Below are 27,155 nucleotides of genomic sequence, written 5' to 3'. Positions count from 1 at the left end.
TCCTGACTTAACACTTATTTAACTGTGGGGGCCTTCTTTAGAATTTCAGCTCATGTGTGCGTGTTTAAGGGGTAGGGGAGGGAGTATATCTTAATTCTGGACCTATGCGGATGGCACTAAAGCACAAGATTTCCCCACATAGCTATCATTGTCCAGATTCTCTGGACAATCCTTGGTAGAGTTCCACCCTGCACATAAATTAAGATGTTTAAAAGGAGGACACAGAGATCTGATGCCCTGAGACATAAGAAACTAGGGGAAGTGGCCACAAGTGGTCCTAAGGTACAGAATCATAGAATGTCAGGGTTGGAAGGGACCTCAGGAGGTCATCTAGTCCAACCCCCTGCTCAAAGCAGGATCAATCCCCAGACAGATTTTTGCCCCAGATCCTTAAATGGCCCCCTCAAGGATTGGACTTACAACCCTGGGGTTAGCAGGCCAATGCTCAAACCACTGAGCTATCCCTCCCCCTCAAATTGCCCCAGAGAGCAATTGCGGCTTCTGTAATTAACTGTACTGGATCAAACTCCAGGACAGGGAGAGCAACCTGCAAGAGACGCACCAATAGGACAGACTGAATTAAGGATAATTGTTCTATCAGAGAAAGGAAAAGGCAGGAGGACTGAAGATCAAATTAATGCAGTGGAGTGCAAAGTGACTGTTCTGAGAAGTAGAGAAATAGTTGAGGGTCAAACCTGCATCGGGGACTCCATTTCCACCTCCACTCGTTTCTTCAGGATAGATTTTTTGGGCATAGATGGCGCTTCATCAGGTCTGTATAAGTACTGAGTCTCAGAAGACTGCAGAGTGCTAGTCAAGCCAGGGATCACGTATCCACTGTCAGACAGATCATGGTTCAAGTTTCTGCTCCGTTCTTCCTCTTCTCTTTTCCTCCTGGCACGGTCAAGCTCCCGGAACTCTTCACCCAGATATGATGGGCTGTGGCTTCGGCCACGGCTCCGTCTGCGATAATTCCGTGTTCCTAATGTGAAACCATGATGATCCCCACTCATGCCATGCATCTTCTCATCCTTGTCGTACCGAGGGCGCTTCGCTTCTCGCCCTCTCTCCTCTGGTCTTGGTGGGTAGGAGGATTTCCTGAGTTTATCACTATCCCTGTCAGGTCCCCTTGGCAGTTCTTCACGATGACCATAATGTGGACTGTAGTCTGACCGGTGGAGGAATACATCCCTGTTGCGGTAGTCCTCATCATGCCTCATTATGTAGGGACTGGAAGATGGATCTTCATGAGAGGGATATCGTTCAAGGCCTCGAGGGCATGGGAGGCCTCTGGTAAATATTGGACCATCAGCCATGTCATCCCTGGTAAGAGAGGCACATGGAGTTAAATCTACGTCAGTGAGTCAGAGGAAAAGTTTTTCAGTCTCTTACTCTACAGTAGCAAGACTTCATATTGTTTTCAAATGGCAGCGTTGAACTCATGGCATAAGTGAAAAGCAGCACCTCAGAAGCAGGGAAGAGGACCATCAGTATTATATACATATGGTACTTCACCCCATCCTATGGGATCACTCTCAAATACAGAAGTCCAAACACAAACACAAACTGCAGGAGGACAGCCAGGATTTAATACAGGGAACTGATCAATAGAATACTTCAGTTTTGTGAAGGAAAAAGGCTACATACATGATTTCTAAATTGCATTACTACTAAGTTTCAGGCCACAAAAGACTCCTCCCCCCACTCTACTAGGTACTCTGGTTGTGTTACATAGGAATTATTCAGGATAATTTAGCTTTGCATTGCACACATGGCCAGATCTTCAACTGGTTTAAAATCAGCTATGCAGATTTACACTAGCTGAGGATCTGGGCCATGAATTCTAGCCAGTTTTTGTGCATGGGTTATCAGTGAACACATTTCTAGTGTACCAGAAAAGATGCTTTGGAACCTCTTCAAACTTCAAGAGGACACCAAAGCAGTGAAGTCTGTACATGTAAGAAAATCACTCCTTTGTTCTAGCCTCAGTTTAGATGAAAAGAGTATATATTATGTATGATATGCTGATGGTTAGTACAACACCAAATCAGCACCTTCTTTGGTGACTGCTCCCTACTAACACTCCCCAGTGCAGGGATGCCCTCTTTAAGAATGTTTTTCCCCCAGTATGCCTTTCTGGGATCAGCCTTTAACAGAGCAGTCCTGAAGTGGCCATTTTGCAACTGGCAACTGCTGGGTGTATCTCTATCTCTTCCATCTAGTAAGTACCTGTTAAGCTTTCCCCTGATTTCCCCATTTTCTTCTTACTGGGAAGATGGCGCATTTTCACAGTACATAAAACTGATGCCCGTACTGGACTTCTTGTAAAACATTGCTAATTACAGCTTACTTTATAGACCAGTATTTGACACAGTGAAATTATGATATTTCAGCAAGAACGCTGAAAGCAAAATGAAACTAGAACAAGGGTCTGGGGAATCCAGAACTTCCTCCCAAGAGCTGCATGTAAGAACAGTCTTCTATAATATGGAGGGGTCACTAGCAAACTATTTCTTCAGTGGCATTAAGGTTATGTTCAGGTTTCAATTAAGTGTTATTTAAATCCCTTTTGAGCATGAAAACAAATACTGCTGTTAGCCTAAGTTCTAGAGTACTTTTTTTATGCAAGTCGGACATGTGACCCCTTAGAAAAATTTAGGGCTGGTGTCTAACTGCTTTGGATCCCTCTCCTATAAAAGACTTAACAGGAAAGGTAGCTCTAAAAGTCTCATGTATTGGGTAGTTTTTAAATAAAAATATTAAAAGGCAACTAACTTATTTGGGAATTTACTTGCCCTGTAATTTTGCTTCTCTGAAGAATTCATCTTGCAGGATTCTCAAACATGACATGCACTGGAGTCATGGGAAATTCCCGTCTCTCAATACTTTCGGGCCTCTGAAGCACATGTAGAGTAGCTTGAGGGGTCTGCCATACTGAGCATGGTTCAACCTCAGGTACCCAAACATTCTAGCTAGTTCCTTTCAACAGCAGGAAACAAAAGTGCCCTGTAACCCTCTAATGAAACAAAAAGAATAGGGAAAAATCTCCCTCAAGTAATCAACATGCCACATAAGGGATGGACAATGGATATATGATTGTCTAGAGGATGAAACCCCAAGCATATCATCTCCTATTCAAAAAACTCCAGAAATCTGAGAAGGGATGGGTGAATGCATGTGATACTCGCCAAAAGACATCTTCAAAGAATCAGAATTACAGTAAATATATTCCCATCTCTAAAGATATCAAACAGATCATTACCATTAAAAATCCTAAGCATTAAAATGACTGGAAATGACGAGATAAGGTAGTCTGCATAAGTATTCTATTCCTTTTACAGTTTATACATTGTTAATAACAATACTGATATGTGAAAATTCATCTTCCTCATGCAGTAATTCAACTCTGAGCCACAAGACAATTCTCAACACTTCATATGTCACTGATTGAATGCTTTACATAGTCAGACATACAAATTTAGTGATGGATATATACCGAAAAAGTTCATTAGCGCTGTCTTTGGATCAGAGTTAAGGTGGAAGTAGGAATTAACAAGCTTCTACTGTATCCTAAAGTAAAACGCACCCAAGTTGACTACATGATCAGATGTTTCTAGCTTTGGCTTCTGACAACATACACAAAATAAGCACCAAAATATTTATACCACAGTAACTGAAAATAACTTGCACACATATAAAAGCTGGTACTTTCACCACTATAGGGCACAGCTGACTAACTTATTCTTCACTTTCAGGAAACACCTTTTCAGTACCACCCCCTCCTATTCCTGAGATCTGACTACACCCAGAAAAAATGCATGAAAACGTCATGGGGAGTAACTGATGCACATTACCAAATACCTTCAGCTGACTTTTTTCTGCAATTAACTATGTCACTCTCACTAGCCAAGTGGCAATCAACAATCCTTATGAACTCTGATTACAGAAGGCAACTTAAGGGGAACATTTAATGATATCTCAGAGGGGAAGGAGTAGAAATTGTGTCATGAGTATAATCAGAAAAGGCACCAAAAATACATTCTGGACAGCAAAGAAACATGGATTTAACAGACAGTCACACTGGAGAGCAAAGGATATAACACACCTGTATACAGGGGCTGGGGACATATGAAACGATTGCTTATCCTACAGTAACTGTGGTTCTTCAAAATATGCTGTCCATATACATTCCATTGTGGGTGTGCCTACACTCCACACACTTGGCCAGCAGTTTCCATTGGGACTGCACCTGTGCCCTGAGTGTCCGCAAGCCTCCCACCGTGAGGGCATAAAGGGTGAGGCAACCCCAACCACATCTCTGTTCCTTCACCAATAGAGAATCCAGGGATTACAGGATTCCCCAGTAGCGAGGAGGAGGATGGATTATGGAATATTTGTGGACAATGCATCTCAAATAGCCACAGCTACTGTATGGTAAGTAACAGTTTCTTTGCCTTTGACACGGTCCCTCACCAAATGTTCTTAAGCAAAGCAAGCAGTCATGGGATAAAAGGAAAGGTCTTCTCATGGACTGGTAACTGGCTTAAAGATAGGAAACAAAGGGCAGAAATAAATGGTCAATTTTCACAGTGGAGATAGGTAAATAGCAAGGCCCCCTAGGGACCTGTGCTGTTCAACATATTCATAAATGATCTGGAAAAAGGGGTTCACAATTAAATGGAAAAGTGTGCTAATGATACAAAATTACTCAAGATAGTTACATTCAAAGCTGAATGTGAAAAGTTACAAAGGGATCTCAAAAAAATGGGTGACTCAACAACCAAAATTGCAGATGAAATTCAATGTTGATAAATGCGAAGTAATGCATGCTGGAAAACAATCTCAACCATACAAACAAAGTGATGGAGTCTAAATTAGATGTTACCATTCATGAAAGAGTGTGGACAGTTCTCCAAGAACATCTGCTCAATGTGCAATGGTAATCAAAAAAGCTAACAATGTTAGGAACCATTAGGAAAGGGATAGATAATAAGACAGAAAATATCTTAATGCCACAACATAAATCTATGGTATGCTCATACTATGAGTACTGTATGGAATTCTGGTCATCCCATCTCAAAAAAGATATATTAGAAGTGGAAAAAGTCCAGAGAAGGGCAACAATGACTAGGGGTATGGAACAGTTTCTAGAAAATAATGAATGGTGTGACAAAAGTAAATAAGTGTTATTTATCCCTTCACATTACCACAAAAACCAAGGGTCATGCAATTAAATTAATAGGCAACACCTTTAAAACAAACATAAGGAAGTACTTCTTTACACAATGCACAGTCAACCTGTGGAACTCGTTACCAGGGGATGTTGTGAAGGCCAAAAGTATAACTGGGTTCAAAAAAGAATTAGATAGGTTCATCTATGGCTATTAGCCAAGATGGTCAGGGATACAATCCCATGCTTCTGGGGGCTGGTCCACACTACTCGCCTAATTCGGCGGGTAGAGATCGATCTTCTGGGATCGATTTATCGCGTCTCATCTGGACGCGATAGATCGATCCCAGAAGCGCTCCCCCGTCGACTGCGGAACTCCTGCTCGCCGAGAGGAGGAAGCGCTGTCGACGGGGGAGCCTGCCTGCGCCGCGTGGACCCAAAGTAGGTACTTTTAGTTCGATATAGGAAACGTCGACTTCAGCTACGCTATTCTCGTAGCTGAAGTTGCGTTTCCTATATCGATCCCCCGCCCCAGTGTGGACTAGCCCTGGGACACCAGAAGCTGGGACTGGACAACAGGGGGTGGATCATTCAATAACTATCCTGTTCTGTTAATTCCTTCTGAAGCACCTGGCACCAACCACTGTCAGAAGACAGGATATTGAGCTAGGTAGACCATTGGTCCGACCCAGTATGGCCATTCCTATGTTTGAGTGTTTATCCATATATATTCCACTGTTGGTGACTCACTAGCAGTGACCTAGATCTGTGATTCTCGACCAGGGGTCTGGGGCCCCCTGGGGGGCAGTGAGCAAGTTTCAGGGGGTCCGCCAAGCAGAAGCTTGAGCAACTTAGCTTCACGGGGGCCCCTGTGGCGTGGGGCCCCAGGCAATTGCCCGGCTTGCTACTCCCTAATGACGGCCCTGGCTTTTATATGCAGAATACAGTTGTCGTGGCACAAGTGGGCTGCAGAGTTTTTATAGCATGTTGGGGGGGACCCCAGAAAGAAAAATGTTGAGAACCCCTGACCTAGATCACAGTAGGTGGGTGCTAGGAGCCTACCTAAACAATGATTATAAGCCAGCCCTACCAAAATGGGGATCAGATCTTGATGCTTCTACCACAGAGTAATGGTGAACCCCAGGTAGCTCCCCTATGTATCTCTTGTACGGAACATTTCTCAAAGAAGCTAAAGAAGCTGCCTGAGCTCTAGTGGAGTGAGCTGTAACCCTCAATGGTGGATCTAAGTTGGTTACTTCATAGCACAACTTAATGATTGTAGAAATCCAGCTAGAAAGTCTGTGTGGATATGGTCTGACCTTTTACTCTATCTCCCTAAATTACAAATAATCTGGGGGTAGGGGATTCCCTAAATGATTTAGGGTATGTCTACTCTAGAAACTTAAGTAGACCTATATTAGGTCGACTTACAGCCACCGCAGTAATTACTGCAGTGGTGCATGTCCACACTAGCCTCCTTGGGTTGGTGGTGTGTCCCCTCACCAGGAGCGCGTCCACTGACCTAAGAGGGGCAGTGTTGGGAGCTGGTCTCTCAGCTCCACTAGCAGCTCCCTGCCGGGAGCTCAGCTGCCCCACAGGCTCCTGGCGTGTTGCCCCCGTCCCTTGCCTCCCCGGGGGAAGCCTCCCCATTCCCCGCCAGGAACAGGGGGGAAGACACCCGGGGCTTCTCACCCCCAGGGAGTGAGGTCCAATTGCCCCGGATTCTCTTCGTCCCCCTCTTCCCACCTGCTCCTCTTCAGGTTAATTTCACAGCTCTGAGTCCTGTTCCAATAGGAAAGTGCCCTACAAACATCTAGGCTGTAAAGTTTAGCCTTCCCTTTGCTGGAATGTGGCTTTGAAAAGAAAACAGGCAGATGTATTATGTGGTTGACATGGAATTTACAGAGTACCTTTGGCAAGAATTTTGGGTAAGGTCTCAAAATTACTGTCTTTATGAAAAAAACATGTATTTTGGTTCTGCCATAAAAGCTTGTATTTCCTCTACACTTCTGGTAGATGTTACTACTATCAAAAAGGCTGTTTTGATGGATAAATGGAACATGGAACATGTAGGCAGAATGCTCAAAAGGTGGACCCTTTAAACCTATCAGTACAAAGTTGAGATCCCAACAAGGGGAAAGCTTTCAGACTAGAAGATATACTTCCATAAGGTCTTTCAGGAACCTTGCTACTGTAGGATGTAAAAATACGGAATATCCCTGAATTGGATGGTGGAAAGCTCAGATGGCTGCCAGATGGCCCAGCCCCTCAGAGAACTCAAGAGTTCTTCAAGCACGGAAGGTATTCCAGTATGGCAGGTGCTAAACGGAGTCAACTGATGCTGCTGAGCGTACGGTGGAATCTTTTCCATTTGGCTGTGTAAGTAAGTGTCAGAGTCCTTTCTACTATGGATAAGGATGTTTTGTACTTAAGAGATACAGGTCCTTTCCACTGATGTTAACCACCCAGCATTCAGGCTGTGAGGTGCCAGGAAGGTGGATCTGGATGAAGAATCTATCCTCATCTTTGGGATATCACATCAGGCTCAACTGGACTGGAGGTTGAATGTAGAGATTCATCATGTCTGAGAGCCAGAGCTGCCTCAGCCATGCTGATGCTATCATGATGAACATGCGAGTCCTGCCTGAGTTTCTCTGAGAGTTCTTGGAATCAATGAAATATCAGGGTAAACATTAATTACGCCCGAGGGCCAGGGGACCAGGAATGCATCAGACTCTGACTCTGCCCATCTCTGGAGCAGATCTTGTGGCACTTCTTGTTCTTGGCAAAAAGGTGTATGGATGACCCCACTTAATGAATAGGTCTTGGATAATGGTATCCTTTACTGACTTTACTTTCTCCTTTTGGAGGAAGAAATCGATCAAAAACTCTAAAGCTAATTCAAGTAACTAACTGCTAAGTACCAAACTATTTACAATACAATGCATAGACCACACAGTAACCAAGAAATTTGGACATTACAAGTTCTGACTTTGACTCGTAGCTGGGGGGAGGATATCTAAGACACAGCTGGGGTCACTGTGCCCTTTATGCCCTCAGCTGGGATGTGGGAGGCATGAGGACACTCAGGGCACAGATGCAGCCCAGAGACTGCTGACCAAAAGAATTTGAACTGGAGTACCTGAGGTGCATGTACGCCAACAGTGGATAGATATGGGCAAGCATTCTGAGTCTAGTTTAGCTGTTGCTTTTCATACTTTTTTAGACCCATGTTCCTCACTACTTCTTTTACCATTTCAAATGAATAACAAAGCTTTATCAGGGAGTCAAAGTGAAAGTTGTTAATTTGTCTGAGGGAGGTAACGTCCCTCCCAGCAGGGCATTTTCACTTTTACATTAAAATAAACTAGGCCACTTCTAACCCTACAGCATGACCACAAAACATGATATATATACACCTATTGGAGAAAAGGAAGCAGTGGGGAATCCCCAACAGACAAATAAAGACAAGCCTTAAAGTTGTGGCTATGCTCACAATTCTCTTTTGTATCATTTCCCTCCGCCTCCAGTACATGCTGCTATCCCCTGTGTATGTGCACCAGTTTTGGCTGGAAAACTAGTACCCTGCAAAGGGGATTTACAGATGAAACACTGATTACAAGAAAATTGAACAGAAGGCTTAGAAGTGATAGTATTACCAACTAAACCCTAATTTGATTTACTGCAGCTGCTGGAACTTAATAACCTTAAAGAGCTGATATGCTTCTAAAGACAGGAAACATAATGAAAGGATTCTGCTCCGTTCCTCTCCTTTGGGCTACTACTGTTTGGGTATTTGCATGAAAACAGTATGTTTCAGTGCCTCCTCTGCACCTGCTGCTTAACCCCTCACCTGAATACACAACTGGCTGCAGTGATGATGATCACGAGGGACACAGACTCTATATAAAATGTTTTCCATCTCTGACTACTGTGTTCCTATGTCAAAGCGGATAACAATTTCAGTGGGGAAAAAAGGATTCAAGCTTTGAGTATTAGTTCTTTATTTCCTCTGCCCAGTTTCACCTGCTTTTCTGTAATAGACACTTTTAAACTATAGATGTCTATCTACAGATACTACTGTGAGGAGCATGTCACACCCAGGAAACCTCTTAACTAAGTGTACTCGTCTCCAAGTCTCATCAGTGGGACTTTTGGAATCCTAGCACTTCACTGAATTTTTGTCCTATGAGAGACACTCTCCTTCTCAATGTCCTAGCAACAAAGCATGGCTTCTTGCCCAATTCCTAAAGGCTGCTTTTACATCTTGATGCCCACGCCATACAGCTTCCAGTCACTGCAACAGCTTTTCCCCAGCTAGAACACCCACTTTACTCTAGTGCTGTTATCTGGGCCTTTCTATGGCTCAAGCAAGTAGAGCATTCAACAAAAATTGCTTAAAGAACCTGGGGAGCTAAGCCTTAGAAGTCTTGGTTTAAACTAGAGCCAAGCCACTGTCTCACTCTATGGGATCCCAGTGTGCAGAGAATCATACCTGTCCATGTCACTGAGGTTATCAACTGGTGAGCCCAGTCGATCAGGCAGCCTCCTTCGCTCTGGTGTGTCAATGCAATACCGGTCATTACCAACAGTGATCCGCAAACTCTGCTCCAGTGATGACTCGGAACGGAGGCTCGGAGAACGTCTCTGCAATTGAAGAGAGAATGAAAGCCCAGCACAGGACTGTCCCCTTAACCACAAGACAGGCATCTAAGTCTGACCACCTCATCATATTAGACTTGGGGGCGGGGATCGTAAGAAATAAATTAATCATATCTCTTCTCCATTTATATAAAATTGCTATGCAACTTAAGAAAAGAAAGGGACTGAGTGTAGTTCCTTCTCACCCTATGTGCAACTAACAATCACTCTGTATTTACACTAGCTCTACAGGAACTTTTAAACTTGAAAATACCTTTGAAGAACTGCACTTCTGGAGGTAGAACAACAGAGAGGAAGAAGAGGAAAAAGAAGTTGTTCAGGAAATCCCAAAGTTGCTGTTGTGCTCCCCTCTTTGTTGGGGACAGCCAACTGCATGGATTGTGTACCCTGCAGTGCCAAGGAATTTTTGTGCACCTATAGCCGATATACTTACTGGGCAGGTCCTCTTGGCATAACGAGAGCCTGGGTCAATGACAGTGACATAGCCCATTACCAAAACTGGAAAGTGTTCCAAAAGGGGCTCTGCTACTTGACTCGTAGTAAATGAATGCTCTACATCAGTAGTTCTCAACCAGGGGTACGCATTCCCCTGGAGGTACATCAACTCATCTAGATATTTGCCTAGCTTTACAGCAGACTACATAAAAAGCACTAGTGAAGTCAGTACAAACTTAAAATTTCATACAGATGACCTGTTTATACTGCTCTATATACTATATCAGTGTTTCTCAACCTAGGGGTGGGAACCTCCGGGGGGGTCACAGGATGGGTTTAGGGAGTCACAAGTGCTGGGCCGGCATTAGTGGGAGGCAAGCAGGGGCCCCGCAAAGCTAAGATACATGCTGAGGCCCAAGCCCCACTGTTCACAGCTCAAACTGAAGCCCAAACTCTACTGCCCAGGGCTGAAATCAGACACAAAAACTGTACCTGTTCTGTATCGTTTTGTAAGAAACAATACTATTTCCATCTCCTCAACAAGCCACCTGTTATTTTGATGGAGCCTTGAAGACCACGTTCCAAACAAAGCCCTGGATTGTAATCACTATTCTATCTGAAGAGTGGGCAGGAAGATCTTTCAAAGCCCATCAACAAATTGAATGGCTGAAGGATTGCTGTTGAAGGGCACAATCGCCTTCCTATCCCCATGGCTGAGCAGCACCTGCACTAGGGTTTCTCAGCAGAAATTTCCATATGTTGCTAGTGCAGCTCTATCAGAGCAGTACCAATGTGAACCTTAGTGAAAACAAAGCTTCTTTATCTACTGGCATTTTCAACACCTTCCTTGTTGTCTAACCCTACTTAGAGCAGGTATAAAACCCCCTAGTGTTAAAAGTGCCAATGGCCACAACTGCCTCATGTACATTAGCATTCCCCACATTGTTACCACTAGGACAGTTGTGCTAGAGTTAAAAAAAAAAACACCTCAGTGTATCTAAGTAGGGAAGGTCTGAGTGAGCTATCTTTGTAGACTTCCCCCTAGAATACTAAATACCCAAGAACTTCATTAACACAGAGTTAAGGCTGCCCAGTGAGGCATTCCAGAAGATGGAGAGCGATGACTAAACTTAAACATCAGAAAATCAGGACATACAAATGTTAAGGTATATGCCACCCGGACAACACTACCTTAACTTTGACCCTGAGAGTCGGCAACACCCACTGGGAATGGTTCAGTAAGGGAGATGCCATAATAAGCAGATATGAGGAAGTTCTAAGAAAATATGCCACTGTTTCTGTTATGTAGCACAGATTTGAATTCCAGCATTTATATGCATGTACTCTAACTGCCTTCACTGCATTATGTGTAGTTGTACTGAATGATGGAGGGATTTGTTGGAGCAGTGTGGCAGAGCTGTTACTGTGATACGATGAGAGGTGGCTGTATACTTTGAAGGATGAAACACACCTGATTTCAGCAATGAATTTTGTAGGGTGTCAGTAAACATGTACAAGGGCATCTTCTTCCCATGGGGATTCTCAATGGTCTGGTAGCATAGATGATAGTGGTCTCCAGGGGTTAACGAGGGGTAAGTGAAGGCAATGTCTGAGGAATCCTCAGGGCAACGGTGATGGGGGACAACATTTAGCAAGCGGGGGGTGGGAGGGCGGTTGTATGGAATAGACTTAGTGTCTCAGTGTAGGCCTGGTGAAGTTAGCTCCTGTTTGCTATACCTGGCCTAAAACTGAGTTTTGCCTTAACAAAGAGGTGTTGGACTTTGTCCTGCAGTACTCATGTTCTCTGGTCCCAAAGTGTTCTGTAGCATCTGACGGGTAGAGTCGAGTATATGTTACTGCCATGCAGGGACATTGCTCAAAGAGGGCAAAGGTAAAGTTGCATAATGGGGATAGGGTGTACCTTAAATTTGTATTTCCTGGTTTCCAGAGGTTTAAGTTTGCATTACCTTAACTCTTCATTTTCTGGTTTTCAGTTTTAAGTTTAGCCACTTTCCTCATTCTGGAAGGGCATGAGGCATTACTGGGCAACCTTAACTCTTGTGTTTACATTTCTGGGCATTTAATTGCCTTGGGTTTTAAAAATAATAGTTTCTCAGCACCCCCATGTACTACAGCCGATCTCTCCCCCTCCATTGCCCCAGGCTCCTTAGCAATGATTCCTCCAGCCACAGAATGCACTGGCTGCACGTTAGTCCCTTCACCTTGTCTTGGTCTCCCCACTCTCTGCCTGTCCACAATAGCTTGGTCCTCCCTCCTCAGCCTTCCTCCCCACAGAAAGGAAAGGGTCAGCATGGGACCTGCAGTTTGAGGAGCTGTGAAGAGGATGCAAGAAGAGTGCAGGGACAAGCATGGAGTCAGTTAGGACAGACATGGGGGTCATGGATGTAGGGGGTTTGGGAGAAACAGAAGTCCCCTAACATTCCCCATTGCACAGCTCAGAACTCCTGCTTTCCATCCCATTTTTCAATATACTGTTCCAGCACCCCCTATTCTCACTGCTGCAACTTCCTATATTCCATTCAACTGCGTAAGAGACCCCCAGATTGCTCCAACTCCTCCAACAGTCTCTCCGTTACAGCCATTGCTCCGATTACTCTCATATCCCTCAATGCTTTGAGACTCATCTCCCCCCCGCCAACTATATCACATAAAGCCTTCTCACTCCACCTCATCCTCTTCACTCCATGCCCTTGGTAAGCTTGAAGAGCTTGTAGGGAGGTGGTGGGCTGTCAGGAATGCTGGACACAGAAAGGGGCAGGACACTGGAGATGCAGTTTCCCATATCTGGTCCAAATGTATGGGGAAGGAGCTCTACAAAGCCATCTGCAGCATGGGAATCTTAGGCTAGGTCTACTCTACAGACCTTACAGCAGCACAGCTGCGCTGCTGTAAGGTCTCCTGTGTGGCTGCTCTATACTGATGGAAGAGAGCAATCCTGTCAGCATAATCAAACCACCCCCAAGTGGCAGTAGCTATGTTGGTGGGAGAGCATCTCCCGACAACATAGCACTGTCCACACCGATGCTTTTATCCATGAAACTTATGTCGGTCAGGAGTGTGTTTTTTCACACCCCTAACCAACAAAAGTTTTACCAAAAAAGTGCTAGCGTAGACACAGCCTTAGAGAAGTGTAAAGCAGCATATTCATTTGAATAAGTACAATCAATGGAGATGAATACAGCCTGAAACAATAACTCTGAGATTTGTGGCCTGCTTCATTCAACTCAGCAGGTGTTCTCATTGCCTCCCTGTCTTCCTCAGCCTTTAGGCTCACAAAGGGGAGAGGGGCTCAGACCCCCCCCCCCACGGGGAAGGCCCCCAGATCCCAGCTCACATGAGGGCAGGAAGAGGGGTTTACCCCGCAAAGGGGAAGGGCTCCCTGATCTTGGCTTACACATGGGGGGGGGGGGGAGGAGACAGGAAGAATGGCTCAAACTGCTCCACCATCCTAATCCCCCAATTTCACTTGCCACTCATCCCAATGCTCCCTCTCAGCCTCCCAACCCCTCTCCCTTCGCCATTTATTCCCCTCCCCATAACCCAGACTCTCCTCATTGCAGCCACAAGCCCCTTTCGCCCATCCTTACATCTCCGTCCTAACACCCTCTCTCATTCTCCACATTCCCACACTGCTCCGACAACCTCCCCACATTCCCCCTCAATGCTATAATCCCCCCGTATTTCCTTGGTCTGCACCAACAAGTTATAAGGATCTGAAAACTTTATGAACAGCTCATGTTAGGGGGGCTCTGTATTAGGAAAACGCCTTGACCAAATGATCCAGTGACTTGCTTTCCTTTGATCACACTCAAAGTTCCATTGTTCAGGAACTATGATCACATTATCCTGTCTTTCATCTTTTCTCTGTTTGATCAATGCTAGTTTTCTTTAGAACACTCCTAAATTTAAAAGAGAGTATGCATGTAAATTTTAGAGCACTTTGAAAAAAAATCACTCTTAAACCAGAAGTTTTGGTCTCAGGCAAAACTTCCAAAATGAGCCCCTGCAGAATGCAGGCAGAGAGCAAGGAATGTGCACAATTCTATGAAAACTATCAAAGGTAGGGCTCAAACTCGGTGCACAGGTGTAGCTCTGGGTCAGTGACCACAGCATATCGTCTTGAGCCACTCAGTTACTGTGGCAATAGCTTGCCTAGAAACCCTCTTACTCCAGTAGAGCCCCAGTCTAGCTGCAAATGCACATTTCAGTTCCTTTGGTTTTGCAGTTTGCCAATCTCTAGATCCAAAAATCTAAGGTCAATACCTTTTTTCAGAATTGTTTCTCCAAAGGGGCAGTGAGTGCTATGCACAAGCTGAGCAAAATGCTGAGCAATTGAGATCAGTTGGGGGGGAGAAGGCTATACTTCATGAACCCCTTGCTCAAATGACTCCCAAATTGGAGCATTAACACGACCCAGCACCCCCATGACATATAGCAAGTGTAAAGACAAATTGAGTAAGCATGTGGATTTTAGAGCACTCAGAATAACAAAAGCAATTATTAACTTTACTAGCAGAGCTGGTGCTAGGCTACAATCATTTGGGAATCTCTTCTGCAAGTATATTATTAACTAAGTGCTTGTCTACACAAGAAAATCTGGAGTAAGGTATTTAAAATGGATTAAGTATTCCTGATTAACTCCATGTGTAGATGCTCTTATTTTGAAATAAGAGTGCTTTTTTCCAAATTATCTTAATCTACTGGACTGCTGTCAAATCCAGTGGATAAAGTTAATATGGAAAAAGGCACTCTTATTCCCGAATAAGGGCATCCACACATGGAGTTAATCAGGAATAGCTATTCTAGAGTAATTCTCCATGTTGAGAAGCTCTTAGACAGTTCAAGACAAAACCTCTTTCTTACTGCAAAGAATATTCACAGATAATCTAGTATTTACTATATAGAATACTCCTTATAGAGTCACAGTACCAAACAGTAAAGATATTCACATCTGAAATAGAATTTTAAAAACAGGGTTTTACATGCACAAATCTGAATATTTTGCTTAGGCTGAGATGAGAAGTTTTAAAAACATATTAAACTGTCAGAGAATGAATCTGATGAATCTGCAATTGGCTCTCTATATCAACAGGAAGAATTTAAACTTAATGTTTATTAGACATTTGATTTAGAAAGGTCTCTGCATTCTGCACATATAAATTATCTTTAAGCACAAGATTCTGTTAAATGGTCAAACTAATCCCATTAGCTAAATATTCTATTTTGCCCATAGGAGCCTTTGCTTAGCTAAAGGATAGTTTGATCTTTGATTCTTAGCTGAAATGGCTAAGGTTTCTGGCCTGCTCTAACTCTGAAGAGGAATAAAAGGGAGAAAATCAAAGGGGCATTACTTGGGATGGGGATAAATGATGAAAGCAGAAATCATTAGACATTAGAAATGAAAGACCCCTAGTAAATAACACCAACTGCTTTTCATTTGTAGATCTCAAAAGTAGGTAAGAATGATTACCCTTACTCTACATACAGATGGAGAACCTGAGGCTCAAGGAAATTACATGATTTACCAATGGTCACACTATGGGTCAGTGGCAGAATCTGAAACAAGAGCCAGTTCTCTACACCCATTCCAGTGTCCCAACTCACTGACTAGACCATCCAGTCCACTTCTCTAAAAACACAGGATTGATCCCCACGGTATATTTTCTTACACTCTGTCAGTCAGGAAAAATATTGTTCTGTGGAAAGAGGTGTCAGATTCTGAACGGATTATCTCATGGAAGAATCAGAAATATTTCAGGGGAGCAGGGCAATCAGTATTACTGAGGGGAAATCAAACGGGGTTATTTGGGAGAAATCAGATGAGGGACAAGGGGCATTCAGGAGTAGTTTCCTGGCTGCGGCTGCCCCTGCATGGGGGGATAGGTAAGAAACATACAGGACGGGGTGTCCTTACGCCAGTAGGAGGGAAGGGTACAGTGGTGTGACGGCCAGGGAGCGGGGACAAGTACACAGCGTTGGGCGGGCAGCGCTAGGACAGCACAGACTGTCCGATCCGCAGGGCAACCGCCCAGCCTGGGGAGGGGGCGGAGCGGGTAATTACCCGGGACCTGGCCGAGGGTGTCCTGGGGGGTAATTACCCGGCTACTGCTGCTGTCTCCATGCTCGCCCCCGCGCCGGCCCCGGCTCCTCCCGGGCCCCGCTCCCCCCGGCGGGGAGGGCAGCCTCTTGCTGCGGCGCGGGGACGGGGAGCGGCGAGAGGCTGCGCGGTGGCCGGACGGGGAGCGGTGGCGGCGGGACGGGGGAGGCGGCGAAGCTGAGGAGGGGGGGCGGCCGCGGCCTGGGCCCGGCCCGGACCCCGAGGTACCCGAGCGGGAGCTACGGGACCCCGACGAGCTGCCCTCCTTGGAGCGGTGGGACGAGGGCGGCGGGCCGGAGCGGCCACTGCTGGAGCGGTACATGGCGGCGGAGGTGGTGCAGGGGGCCGGGTGCGAGGCCTCGCAGTTCAGTTTCCCGGCGCTGTCCTCCTTCTCTGCCCGCCTGGGCCCCTTGCGTGCGCGTTCCCGACACCGCCGCCGTCACGCGGGGAGAGGGGGCGCGCTCAGACGCCCGAACAAAATGGCGCCGGTAGAGCCCCGGTCACATGACCTAACGCAGGCGGGAGCCGCGGGAGTGTCTCCCTGCTCTGGGAGTGACCCCAGCTTGTAGGCCCGCCTCCTGCTAGGGACTGCGCCTCTTTTTCCCCGGCACTGACGGCATCCTGCCCTGCAGCGCCCCCTGCAGGCCTGCGCGCGGGAACTGCAGCCCCTCGTGTGCAACAGCGGCTGCCAACCGGCCGGGACAGGAGCTCTGGGGCAGCGGGCCGGAGGCCCTTGGAGCGAAATCGGGATAGAGCGGGGTGAGGTGAGGCCTGGAGCTGCACAGAAGCAGAGAGCTGCTCGGTGCAGAGAGGAGACCGCTAGCTTCCCCAACAATGACCAGTCCAGATAGGGTGACCAGACAGCAAGTGTGAAAAATCGGGATGGGGGTTGGGGGTAATAGGAGCCTGTATAAGAAAAAGACTCAAAAATCGGGACTGGCCCTATAAAATCGGGACATCTGGTCACCCTAAGTCCAGAGGAGGCGGCTGGCTCCGTCTCCCCCTCTCCTGCTACAGGAACAGAGGCACGTGCCATGAACCGGGGAGGCAGCAAATGTAGACGTGCTGGAAGCAAATATGTTGACACACATGTAATTAACCTGTGGAATGCTGAGCCCAAAGATACCGTCGAGGCCAAGAGGTTAACGGGATTCAAACAAAGCTAGCTGGGGATTGGGAATGCTCCCCAGCCGCTATGTTAGAGAGGGTTTTGTAAAAGTTTGGAAAGCATATCAAGTCTCCTGTCTCAAAGTGTAAGCCAATCACTATACAGCCAAGTCAGGAAGAAACTCCTTTTAGGGGGAGATTATTCCATACATGTCCAGGCTTTTTTGCAGCTTCTTTTGAAGCATCTGGTAAAAACTGTCAAGTATCAGGGGGTAGCCGTGTTAGTCTGTATCTACAAAAACAACAAGGAGTCTATGCATCCGAAGAAGTGAGGTTTTTACCCACGAAAGCTTATGCCCAAATAAATCTGTTAGTCTTTAAGGTGCCACCAGACTCCTTGTTGTTTTGGTAAAAAACTGGTCACTCTCAGAGACAGGACATTGGACTGAGGGACTGCTGTCCTGATCTAGTGTGACAAATCATATTTTCCTGTGTCAAAGCAGACAAGTTAATGTTGCAGTGGAAATCCCCACTTTCTAAATCCCTCCCCTTCTTTGTTGATTAGGAGTTGAGATAGGTTTAGTCTTTGGTTATTAACAGGTTGGGATCTGAGGGATGGTATTTGTAGAGCCCTGTGCAGATACAAAATTTGTATTCACATCTGCTCTGCAGACATGATCCGCAGATTTGCGGGACTGTAGGTATTTACAAGCTCAGCTCAAATTTTGCCCACTTCTGGGGTTGCGTGCCTCAGAGCACACTTGAATCAGACAACAGTAGCTGTAGAAAGGTTTTCAGGCTTATTGGTCCCCTAACACCTTAGCAAGGCACATGTGCAGAGGGGGTAAACTGAGTAAGACTCAGTTTACCCCCTCTGCACATGTGCCTTGCTAAGTGTACTTGCATCTGAAGAAGTGAGGTTCTTACCCACGAAAGCTTATGCTCCCAATACTTCTGTTAGTCTTAAAGGTGCCACAGGACCCTCTGTTGCTTTTTACAGATTCAGACTAACAGGGCTACCCCTCTGATACTTAAGTCTTAATGACACACTACATCCAACTGCCACACCTTTAAACTGTTTCTGAATGAGTGCACTGCTATTCTAATTCAGGAAATACACTTAAATGTGTAAACCATCAAAGCATGCCCAACTCACAGCAGCCTGCATAATCATGTGGATTTATTTCTGTTACCCTTCTCCACCCTATCCACTTCTCTCTCAAAGTTTGTTACGATTCACTTGTTGTGACTTTTGTTTGATTAAATTGCATGTATTTGTACAGTGCCCAACATAATGGGACTCTGATCCTAACTGAGATTAAGTATGCAACACAATAGAACTAATTAATAATAAGGAAAATGACTAGGTAAATAATTTCTAACTAATTATTTCTGTAGAGCTCAGAATCTTTCAAACTCGGCAATGCACTGAGTACTGCTCTGTGACAATACTATGAAACCGCTACAGCACTTAACATTTGCAACTAGGACAATGTAACAGGTACAAATATACTTTGTGTATTAATTTTAAAGAAAAACATTTTCATGTCTGAAAGTCAAGGAAAGATGCGAGCCACAAACTTCAAAAACACAGAAACAGACTCCAATGATGGAGAAAAATGTCCTTTTTTGGTTTCCAGCTACCTGAATATTTGTTCCATCCCCTTGCTTTCCTCAGACTAGCCCTGAATCTTTGGTTTAAAAAACACAAATTTGTTTCCTTTTTCCTGTAGTCATTTTACTCTTAAGATGGTCACATTAAAGCAACCATCTCTCTCAGGAAAGCTTTCTCTCTCAGGCTTTTAAATAACATTCATTACTGTGGCATATAAATGCTGCACAGAAACCCAGAACACCAAAATACCAAAATGTTTTCTCACTCTGTTCCTCAAGAACAGAAGAGCAGGTCCTGGTGATTTCCTATATTGTAGTAAGTGGCACCTGGAAGCAGAAGCTATCCAGGTGCCATTGCTATTATGTTTTTGTTCTGTGTGTATACAATGCCTTGCATAATGGTGTCCTGATCCATGGGCTGCTCAAGATAATGATAATAAAAATAATAAATGTTACACAAATACAAATGAAAAATAATAATAAAGATAAAAACCTCTTTCTCTGATCAGATTGTAGATAAATCTCTAATAATTTTCATATAACTTTACGTTGTGCCTCTTCATATAACCTTGTATTGATGAGCCTTGGTATATGGAAACTTTGTATCAAAGCCTCATGTAGAAACTTTGCATTGCCCTTGGTATAATGTTATAGCCCCTAAGGATAGTTAAAGTAGAAGAAAAATTTATTTTTGCTAGCAGTAGAATAAGGTCTCCCCCCCCCCCCCCAACTCCCTTAATCAATTGCCCTGTCGAATGAATGAGGTGTGAATGAGGAAGGCATGGAAGGCAGCACCTCCAGACAGCTGCAACAGTTGGAGAGGGGCTGGGAGCCAAACCCAAGGACAATAAAACGTGTCAAGTGGGCTCATTAAAGAAAAGCAGACATACTGACGGCCTCGGGGGTTAGAAGCAAGCACCTTCTTTTGGAAACACCCTCTTTCCAGCATTGGGACAACACCCAGAAGAAAGGAGCACAAAGAACCAATGGACACAGACACAGATTTTGAATCTGGTGTAGATTTGCATGAGAGGGAAGCTGCTATAAATGTGAGGTGTCTTGCAGAGGACCCCGGGTCTCGTCTTGTCAACATGGGAACATCGATCCGGATCTGCAGAAGCCCGGCTCCACCCCCTCCCCCATCTAACTCACCTGGCCAGTGAAGTTAAAGGGAGCAACTAATTGGTAACAACAACAAGATGGAATGTGCTTGTGTGTGTAATATATTATATGCATATGATACAATGTTAATTAATACATGTATTACTAATAAATGTGGCATTCTGCCTTATTCCCCCTGAAAAGATCCCATGCAGTACTTTAAGTACAACGAGATGACAGAACTGCTCAAAGGCAAATAAAAAGGATGCAGATAGTAGAGCTTACATGGGTCTGAAATAGTCTAGAGTAAAAAAAATCGTCTTAAAGAAGCATTACAATCTAATATTATAGTATCCTATTATCCTACTGGTCAGCTCTTTACATTTTCAATTAAGAAACTCATTCTGTACTTCACTATATTTCCATCTCTAGAACACACACTACTGACCCTTTTTCCAAAGGAGCTGAACACTCTTTAACTTCAATGGGATTGTGGGTGCTCAGCAGTTCTAAAAATAAGGCCATAAGGGTTCAATCCTTCCGGGTGCAGAGCAAAATGTGGATGCTCAGCACTTCACAGGATGAGACCCTAATTTGTCATGTGATTGAAATACTCAAGCAAGGTCCTTACCTGCTTTGCAGAGGTTTTTGAAAAAGTTCCATCATTGATGCTCCAGGCTTTCACAGGACAAAGGGGCTGCCACTCAGTCTTCTGTGCTAATAGTTGGGACTTGAAACTGTCCTTTGCAATCCTGAGGTTCATTTTGGGCTGAGGAACTTCCAACTAGCTGATGCTTGAAGAAAGAGATTTTAACCAATCAGATGTAGATGGAAGTGTTTGGAAAGAAGGGGTCTTTTCACTCTTATTTCTCCCAGCTGGTAAGCAGATGCCCAGGGCTGGATACAAGAAGCCTCAAATGAAGAAACAGAAGGGAGAAAGTGGCAGAAGAAAGCACTTTTAGGAAAGAGGAGGGGAGAGAGTAACATGAAAGGGAATTAGCTAACAGAAGTTAGAGAGAATTTAAAAAGTAAATAAGAACAGGTATCAGGAATAGGGTTTGGCTGAGAAGCTGTTAAGTGACAAGCATAAAGACTAGGAAACATGTAATATCTTTATTTTTTAAATTTGTTTTACCTTCATAAGTCTGAGAAAAGACAAGAGACCAGCACACAGCAGACCCCAGTATCTCTAATCCCTGGAATATTAATAAAAGCAAATGTGATTTCTTTTCTTTCTTCCTAGGCAGAGTTGCGTGTTTGCAGCTGTGTGTGCATTCACCCATATGAGGTGTGCTGGAGGTTATCCCTTGTCTCCAGAATTTGGCATTATTTTTTTCCATGGAGAACAGAGAGAAATGTACATTCTGTGTCTTCAGATCCAGAAGTAAACAGGTCAAGAAAATATTCCAGACTGAGCCAGCAAGGGAATGTTCAAACCTCCCCCACTTGTGACATCACAGAATTCTAGGACAGTTCAACTGATAGCAAAGCCTCAGCTGGGAGAACAAAACTGCAGCCAAATAGTTATTTTAAGAGTATTTGTGGATGATGGTGAAAACGCTGATATTTCTGGGTTTGAGCCTTGTCTGGGTCTGCCTCCTCCTGTTTGAATTCAATATCTACCTGTGTTTGGGAGGGAGGTGAGATGGGCATAAAACCCCTCTGTCACCTCCCAGTGCACAAGCCCTGCTGTGGGCACTATGTAATGAATCCAAAAATAAATTCTCAATGAAAATAGGAGAAGCTTCATCATTTAGGACATTTTGATCTTGATTGGTCAAAGCCCTGGAGAATAGACGGTTGGGAACAATCTTGCGCTAGGCCCTGTAGGGGGGACTAGTCCTAATTTTTTCTCCATTTCTAGTATTAGGATTCTATGATAAATGTAGGGTGTGTTATTATTTATAAATGGTGTGCATGGTTTTTTATAGGTGAATATGGCACAAGCCCCTGCTCCAAGTTGCTCAGAGCCTAAATCAGACAGAAACATAACAGAAAATGAAAACAAGCCATGATAATATTACAAGAAGATGGAAAACCCTGCTCCCACTTAAGTCGATGTGAGTTTTGCCATTGACTTCAGAGGGTACAGACTTGGGACACCAATAAGTTCAGATCAGTTATGTTGGACTCTGGTGTTTTGTTGGTTCTTTTTCTGGTTTGCTTTGTTAGTTTTTTATATATATATATATAATCGTGTGAATGGGTAGACAAAACTGGCTGGAATAAAGAAGGATCAGTGGTCCCTGAAAACTGCTTCTTGTTTGCTCCCGAGAAAGCAGGTCCAAAAGGAGAGGTCAGGAGAAAAGAGTAGGTAGAATGAAGGGCACGACAGGGGCAATAGAAGGAGCCAAGAGATGCTATAAGGTCTGGTTGAAAAAATCTGGGGAGAGTGGTTTGAGGAACATAAAGGCATACTTTGTTCTGGATATCTAAGACCTTCTCTTGCCTTATAAAGCTATGAGAAGCTTCTGCATTTGAACTTAAGTAAGATTTCAGCACAGTGAAGAGCTGTAATGTTTTATTCATTAGCAGATCCAAGCTCGGATGTTTCATATTTGTGTGCTTGAGATACCTTTTGTATCACAACATTTCCTCAGTTGTACCTACCTTGACGAGAGAGCACATAAATCAACAGCAGAAATCCCATCGTCATGTCTTCTACATGGAAGCTGGCTTACTTATTAAAGTCAACATAATCTTTCTTCATAGCCTTGTAAACAGTATGGTAGAGGCAAGAAAGAACCCACCAAACACACACATACTGTGTAGAGAATCAATGGCTGGCAATACATGCATGATAAAGGTACCTTCTGACTCCTACATGCAGGTAAGTGTTACATTTAGGACCAGGAGGAGCCAGGATACATGGGCAGAAGAATGAGACAAGCATATAGATATACCAATAATTGCTTTATGCAACCAGACAGACCAGAATGGAATAGCAAATAAATCTTTTTCTTGCCCCTTAGTAATAATACTTAACATTGATAGAGGGCTAGTGAGCGCAATAGAGGCTCACAGTCATGGCCTACACAGAGCCAGTTCTTTCCTTTTGTCCCTATTTACAGTACAGTATTCATGCCCTTTGGGTCCCTCTGTCTGAGGAATGGCAGGACCCCAGTTCACTCAATCTACCAGTAACTCCAGCTGAAAGCCAGTGTTCTGATGTGAAGAGAATAGCCCAAGACGCCAATGGTGGGTAAGAGGTACTATGTCTTGTGGAGAAGGGGAGAGCAGGAGTACCTAATGGGAACTTAATAGAGAAACCTTGATCCTATACACAGTTTCTTCTCATCTTGCACAGCATGGCAAAAACAAGATAAGAGAGGAACAAAGTGCAAAGTGAAAGGAGTCCAAATGCCAAATGGGCTCAAGTAGGAGTCTTGGCAGTGAGCACAGACTATCTGGGGGCACTCAGTATCCATCCTGGGGCTTCAGTCATTCCCCATCCCCCTAAAGACTGCAAAAGACCTTTGGTGAGTGCCAGCTGCTTCGACTCTCCTTTCTCTCCCTCTCCCTCTCTTTCAAGGAGTCTAATGAAAAGGTGCTTTAGACTCACAGCTTTTACTTCTGCCTCTTCTATCTCACACTCCCTCAGTCTGATTGTTTTGTTTTCCCAGACAGGAATGCTGCTGGCATTTTGTTTCCCCAGCACCCCACTGATAACATTGAGACTTATTCTCAAAAGCACAGAGGACTCTTCACTGTGTGTGTCTGTACTGGCTGGGAGTTGGAAGGACGCTTGCTATCTACAAGGAATTGCTTGTGTCTGATGATAGAATTACCACTTCGTACAGAATTGGAAGGGGTAGCCTGTCTGGCCCTGAAGTCAACTCTGGCAGAGTCAGGGGTCAGAGAGACCTTGGCAAAGCAGTGTACTCATAGCTCCAGTACTGCAAACCACAGTTCCCTTCTTCTCCACCAGCTAGAGTTCTCAGACTGGGGGGGTGACCTTACACCCACCTATCATTCTGTAATAGATGGGTTGTATGTGCATGCAACTGCCCCATCCTGGATGGGAATGTTGGACCTGCTCATGTGTATATCAGTTCCTTCTTGTCTGACTTGAGGAAGCTGAGCCTTTAGCTCATCTGCTGATGGCCTGTGTGTTTGTAGTTAAAAGTTATGTCTGGTATTTCATGATGCTGCTTGCCTCACATTATACATGCTTTAGTCAAATACAAGTGATTGGACTCAGTCAGGCCTTAAATTCAGCTGGAATCATCTGGAGTGGAGCTCCAAAAAATATTTTCAAACCTGCAGGAGCTCTAGCACCTCCTGCAGGGCTGAAAGCCTGAGCCCTGTTTTTCCCCATGGTGCAGAAGCCCCAAGCCCGGGGGCGCCTCCCGCAGGGCTGAAGCCCTGAGCCCCAACGCATCCCACAGGGAAGAAGCCCCAAGCCCCAGTCCCCCCTCAGCAGGGCTATAGCCCCAAGAACCCCACCCTACAGCTGAAGTCCGGAGCCCCGAATGGGGGTGGGGAGATATGGGGGGGCTCCAGGAAATAATTTCTGAGAATTTAAGCCCTGGGCTCAATAGAGTGGTGATTGATATAAATTATCTGGCCTAGTTATACTAGATTATCCTTATGGTCTCTTCTGGCCTTAAAATCTAGGAATCTGACAACAGGTGACTGTGTATGAACATGACCCTGTAGAGACAGATGTTGAGAACCAAGATGAGGGGAGCAGGAGGGATGTCTGGGAAACCTGTGAGGGAACTAATGGGATTTGGGAAAAATTATTGTTGTTCCTGGACACTGGTCTGATTTCTAGGCATTTTTTCTGGGGGGTGGAAGGGGAAGGAAGGCTGCATAGTATTTATATATGTACTCAGTGTACTAGTTAGGCACATATTTAAAGAATTCAGATTCATTAAGCTGCCCATATTTTACTCTTTCCTCATAACTCGGCCCACAATGTGTTTTGTTGCACTTCTCTGATCTCCCTCCAATTTGTCATCTTTCTGGTAATGAGGTACCCAAAATGGCACACAATATTCCAGAAGCAGTTGCAATGGAGCTAATTAGAGCGAGATTGTGAACTCTCTACTCCAGGATACGACACTCTGTATGCAGCCCAAAATTACATTGACCTGCTTAGTTGCTATGTCACTTTGCAAGGCCATGTCTAATTTGTTGTTCAATCACCAATACATCTCTTTCAGCCATTCCTACTTTCCAGGTTTCTCCTTCCCATGTGTTACCCTTCCCCAGATGTACTAGCTGCATGTTTTAAAACTCAATTTATTTAAATATTTTCTACCTCTCTTTTATCTTTGTTCCCCCTGTTGTATTATATTTCTCTAACCTAGTGTTTGCAACTCTTCCATTGTAGTGTCATCTGCAAATTGTATATTCCTTGGGGTTACTGCTCTGTGTGACAAGAGTCCCAAATTCTATTACTCTCTAATTTGTATTGTTTATTATTTGCCTTATTGATTTGGCTGTCTCTGTAGTGTCTCTCCATCAACTTTATGGTAGCAGGCATAGATTTACTTAACTGATGAATAACATATGCTATTACTTTGCAATGCTGGAGGTTTATCTTCTGAATGGCACCCTTGGCTATGGTACCCATTGGGAAATCAGATCCCTGCGGGGGGACCCTTACACCTGCACAAAGACCATCTAAACTCCAGAGGTCTCTGCACCAGCATAGGGGTCTGCTTGCACCCATCTCACTGCAGGGCCGGGGCCGAGGTTCGTCCTGGTCTCAAAAAGGACTAATTCTAAAATGACCATTAACCCTCCCCCCTCCTGCCCATAACAATTTAGACCTTTTCTCTTCTATCCTTTACTTAAACCGGGGCTAACAAAAACATGGGGTTTAAAAGGTCACCCACAGGTTCCCAGCAGGGACAAGCCCCGCTGTACGATCAGCGATCGGGCCCTGTTCACCTGCCCACCCTCGGAGACGGGGAAAGACGGGGAGGGAAGGGGGGTGTCTGATATTCCCCTGTGCAGAGCCCATGGACGGGCGCTTTCCCCTCCTGCCCGCTCCGCCCCGGGGCTGCCGCTCGCTCAGCCCAGAGGCCCCCCGGCCCGGCCCCGTCACAACATCTCACTGGGACCCTTTAGGCCGTTTCCTGGCGGAGTCACCGCCCAGCCCGGGGTAGGCGCGCTCCGTGCCGGGTAAAGCACGGCTGGCACCGGAGCGGCTTGGGATTGACGCTGAGCCCAGGCCCGCCGCGGGACAGCGCCAAGGCCCGGGTTTGTCCTTCTTGGCTCGCCGTCGCCAGGCCGGCTCGGCAGCAGTGCAGCCTCCCGCCGGCAGGGAGCGCGGCCACGAGGAAATGGGTGCGGGCTCGTCCTCGCGAGCCCAGCGAAGGAGCGGAGACGGGGACGCGCTCAGGTACCGCGGGGGCAGGGGTCAAAGGCCGCCCGCTCAGGGGGAGGCAGCCAATGACATCACCCGAGGCCCTGGCGGGTGTCGTGGGCGGTCCTCACTGCCTGCCCCTGGCGGGTGGGCCGGGGGACCCTCCCCTCTTCGGGCGCCGGGCCGGGCGGCTGTGTGAGGCTCAGCCGGGGCCGCCCCGGGGTCGGAAGGCGCTGGGCCCTGGGCCAGCCTTGGCCGCTCCCAGAGCCGGGCTGGGTCCGCTGCCTTGGCCACATCCGCCCCGGGCGCTCCGCCCCAAACAGCCCATGCGAGAGGGAAGGTGGAGCCCGGCCGGCCGGCCCCCGGCCCCGCGGGACCGGGCGGGGTTTGGGGAGAGACCGAACAAGGGCGGAAGGTGCGAGGGCAGGACACGGGGCCGGTGTCTGGTTCGATCGAAGGGACTTTTCGCTTCCAAATGAACGTGTCTCTCATTCAAACAGCGAGGGCTGCGCTGAAAGAAGACACCCTGCTACCTCCCCCCCTTCACGGGATTTATTTGTTGGATGCTCCATCCATACCAGCTTTCCTCTGCCCGGCCCCAGGCAGGATGGGACCATTTTTTTTGGAGC

At 45.7% G+C, this 27,155-nt stretch overlaps 1 protein-coding gene across 1 annotated transcript in view; it reads right to left on the bottom strand.

Annotated features, from left to right (window-relative positions):
• Nucleotides 1-16,806, bottom strand: part of ZNF318 (zinc finger protein 318) — a 32,145-nt gene extending 15,339 nt beyond the window's left edge. Inside the window, exons 1-3 of the mRNA XM_024193734.2 lie at nt 16,387-16,806; nt 9,666-9,817; nt 696-1,323 (exon numbers count right to left, since the gene is read on the bottom strand). Coding sequence (XP_024049502.1) covers nt 696-1,323; nt 9,666-9,817; nt 16,387-16,707 — 1,101 coding nt within the window. The 5' untranslated portion in view covers nt 16,708-16,806. The remainder of the gene's footprint in view (nt 1-695; nt 1,324-9,665; nt 9,818-16,386) is intronic.
• Between the last annotated feature and the right edge of the window lie 10,349 nt (nt 16,807-27,155).

This window comes from Terrapene carolina, unplaced genomic scaffold (genome assembly GCF_002925995.2).
Source record: "Terrapene carolina triunguis isolate 2854851 unplaced genomic scaffold, T_m_triunguis-2.0 Scaffold85, whole genome shotgun sequence".
NCBI lineage: Eukaryota > Metazoa > Chordata > Testudines > Emydidae > Terrapene > Terrapene triunguis.
This window is presented reverse-complemented; position numbering and strand designations above follow the sequence as displayed.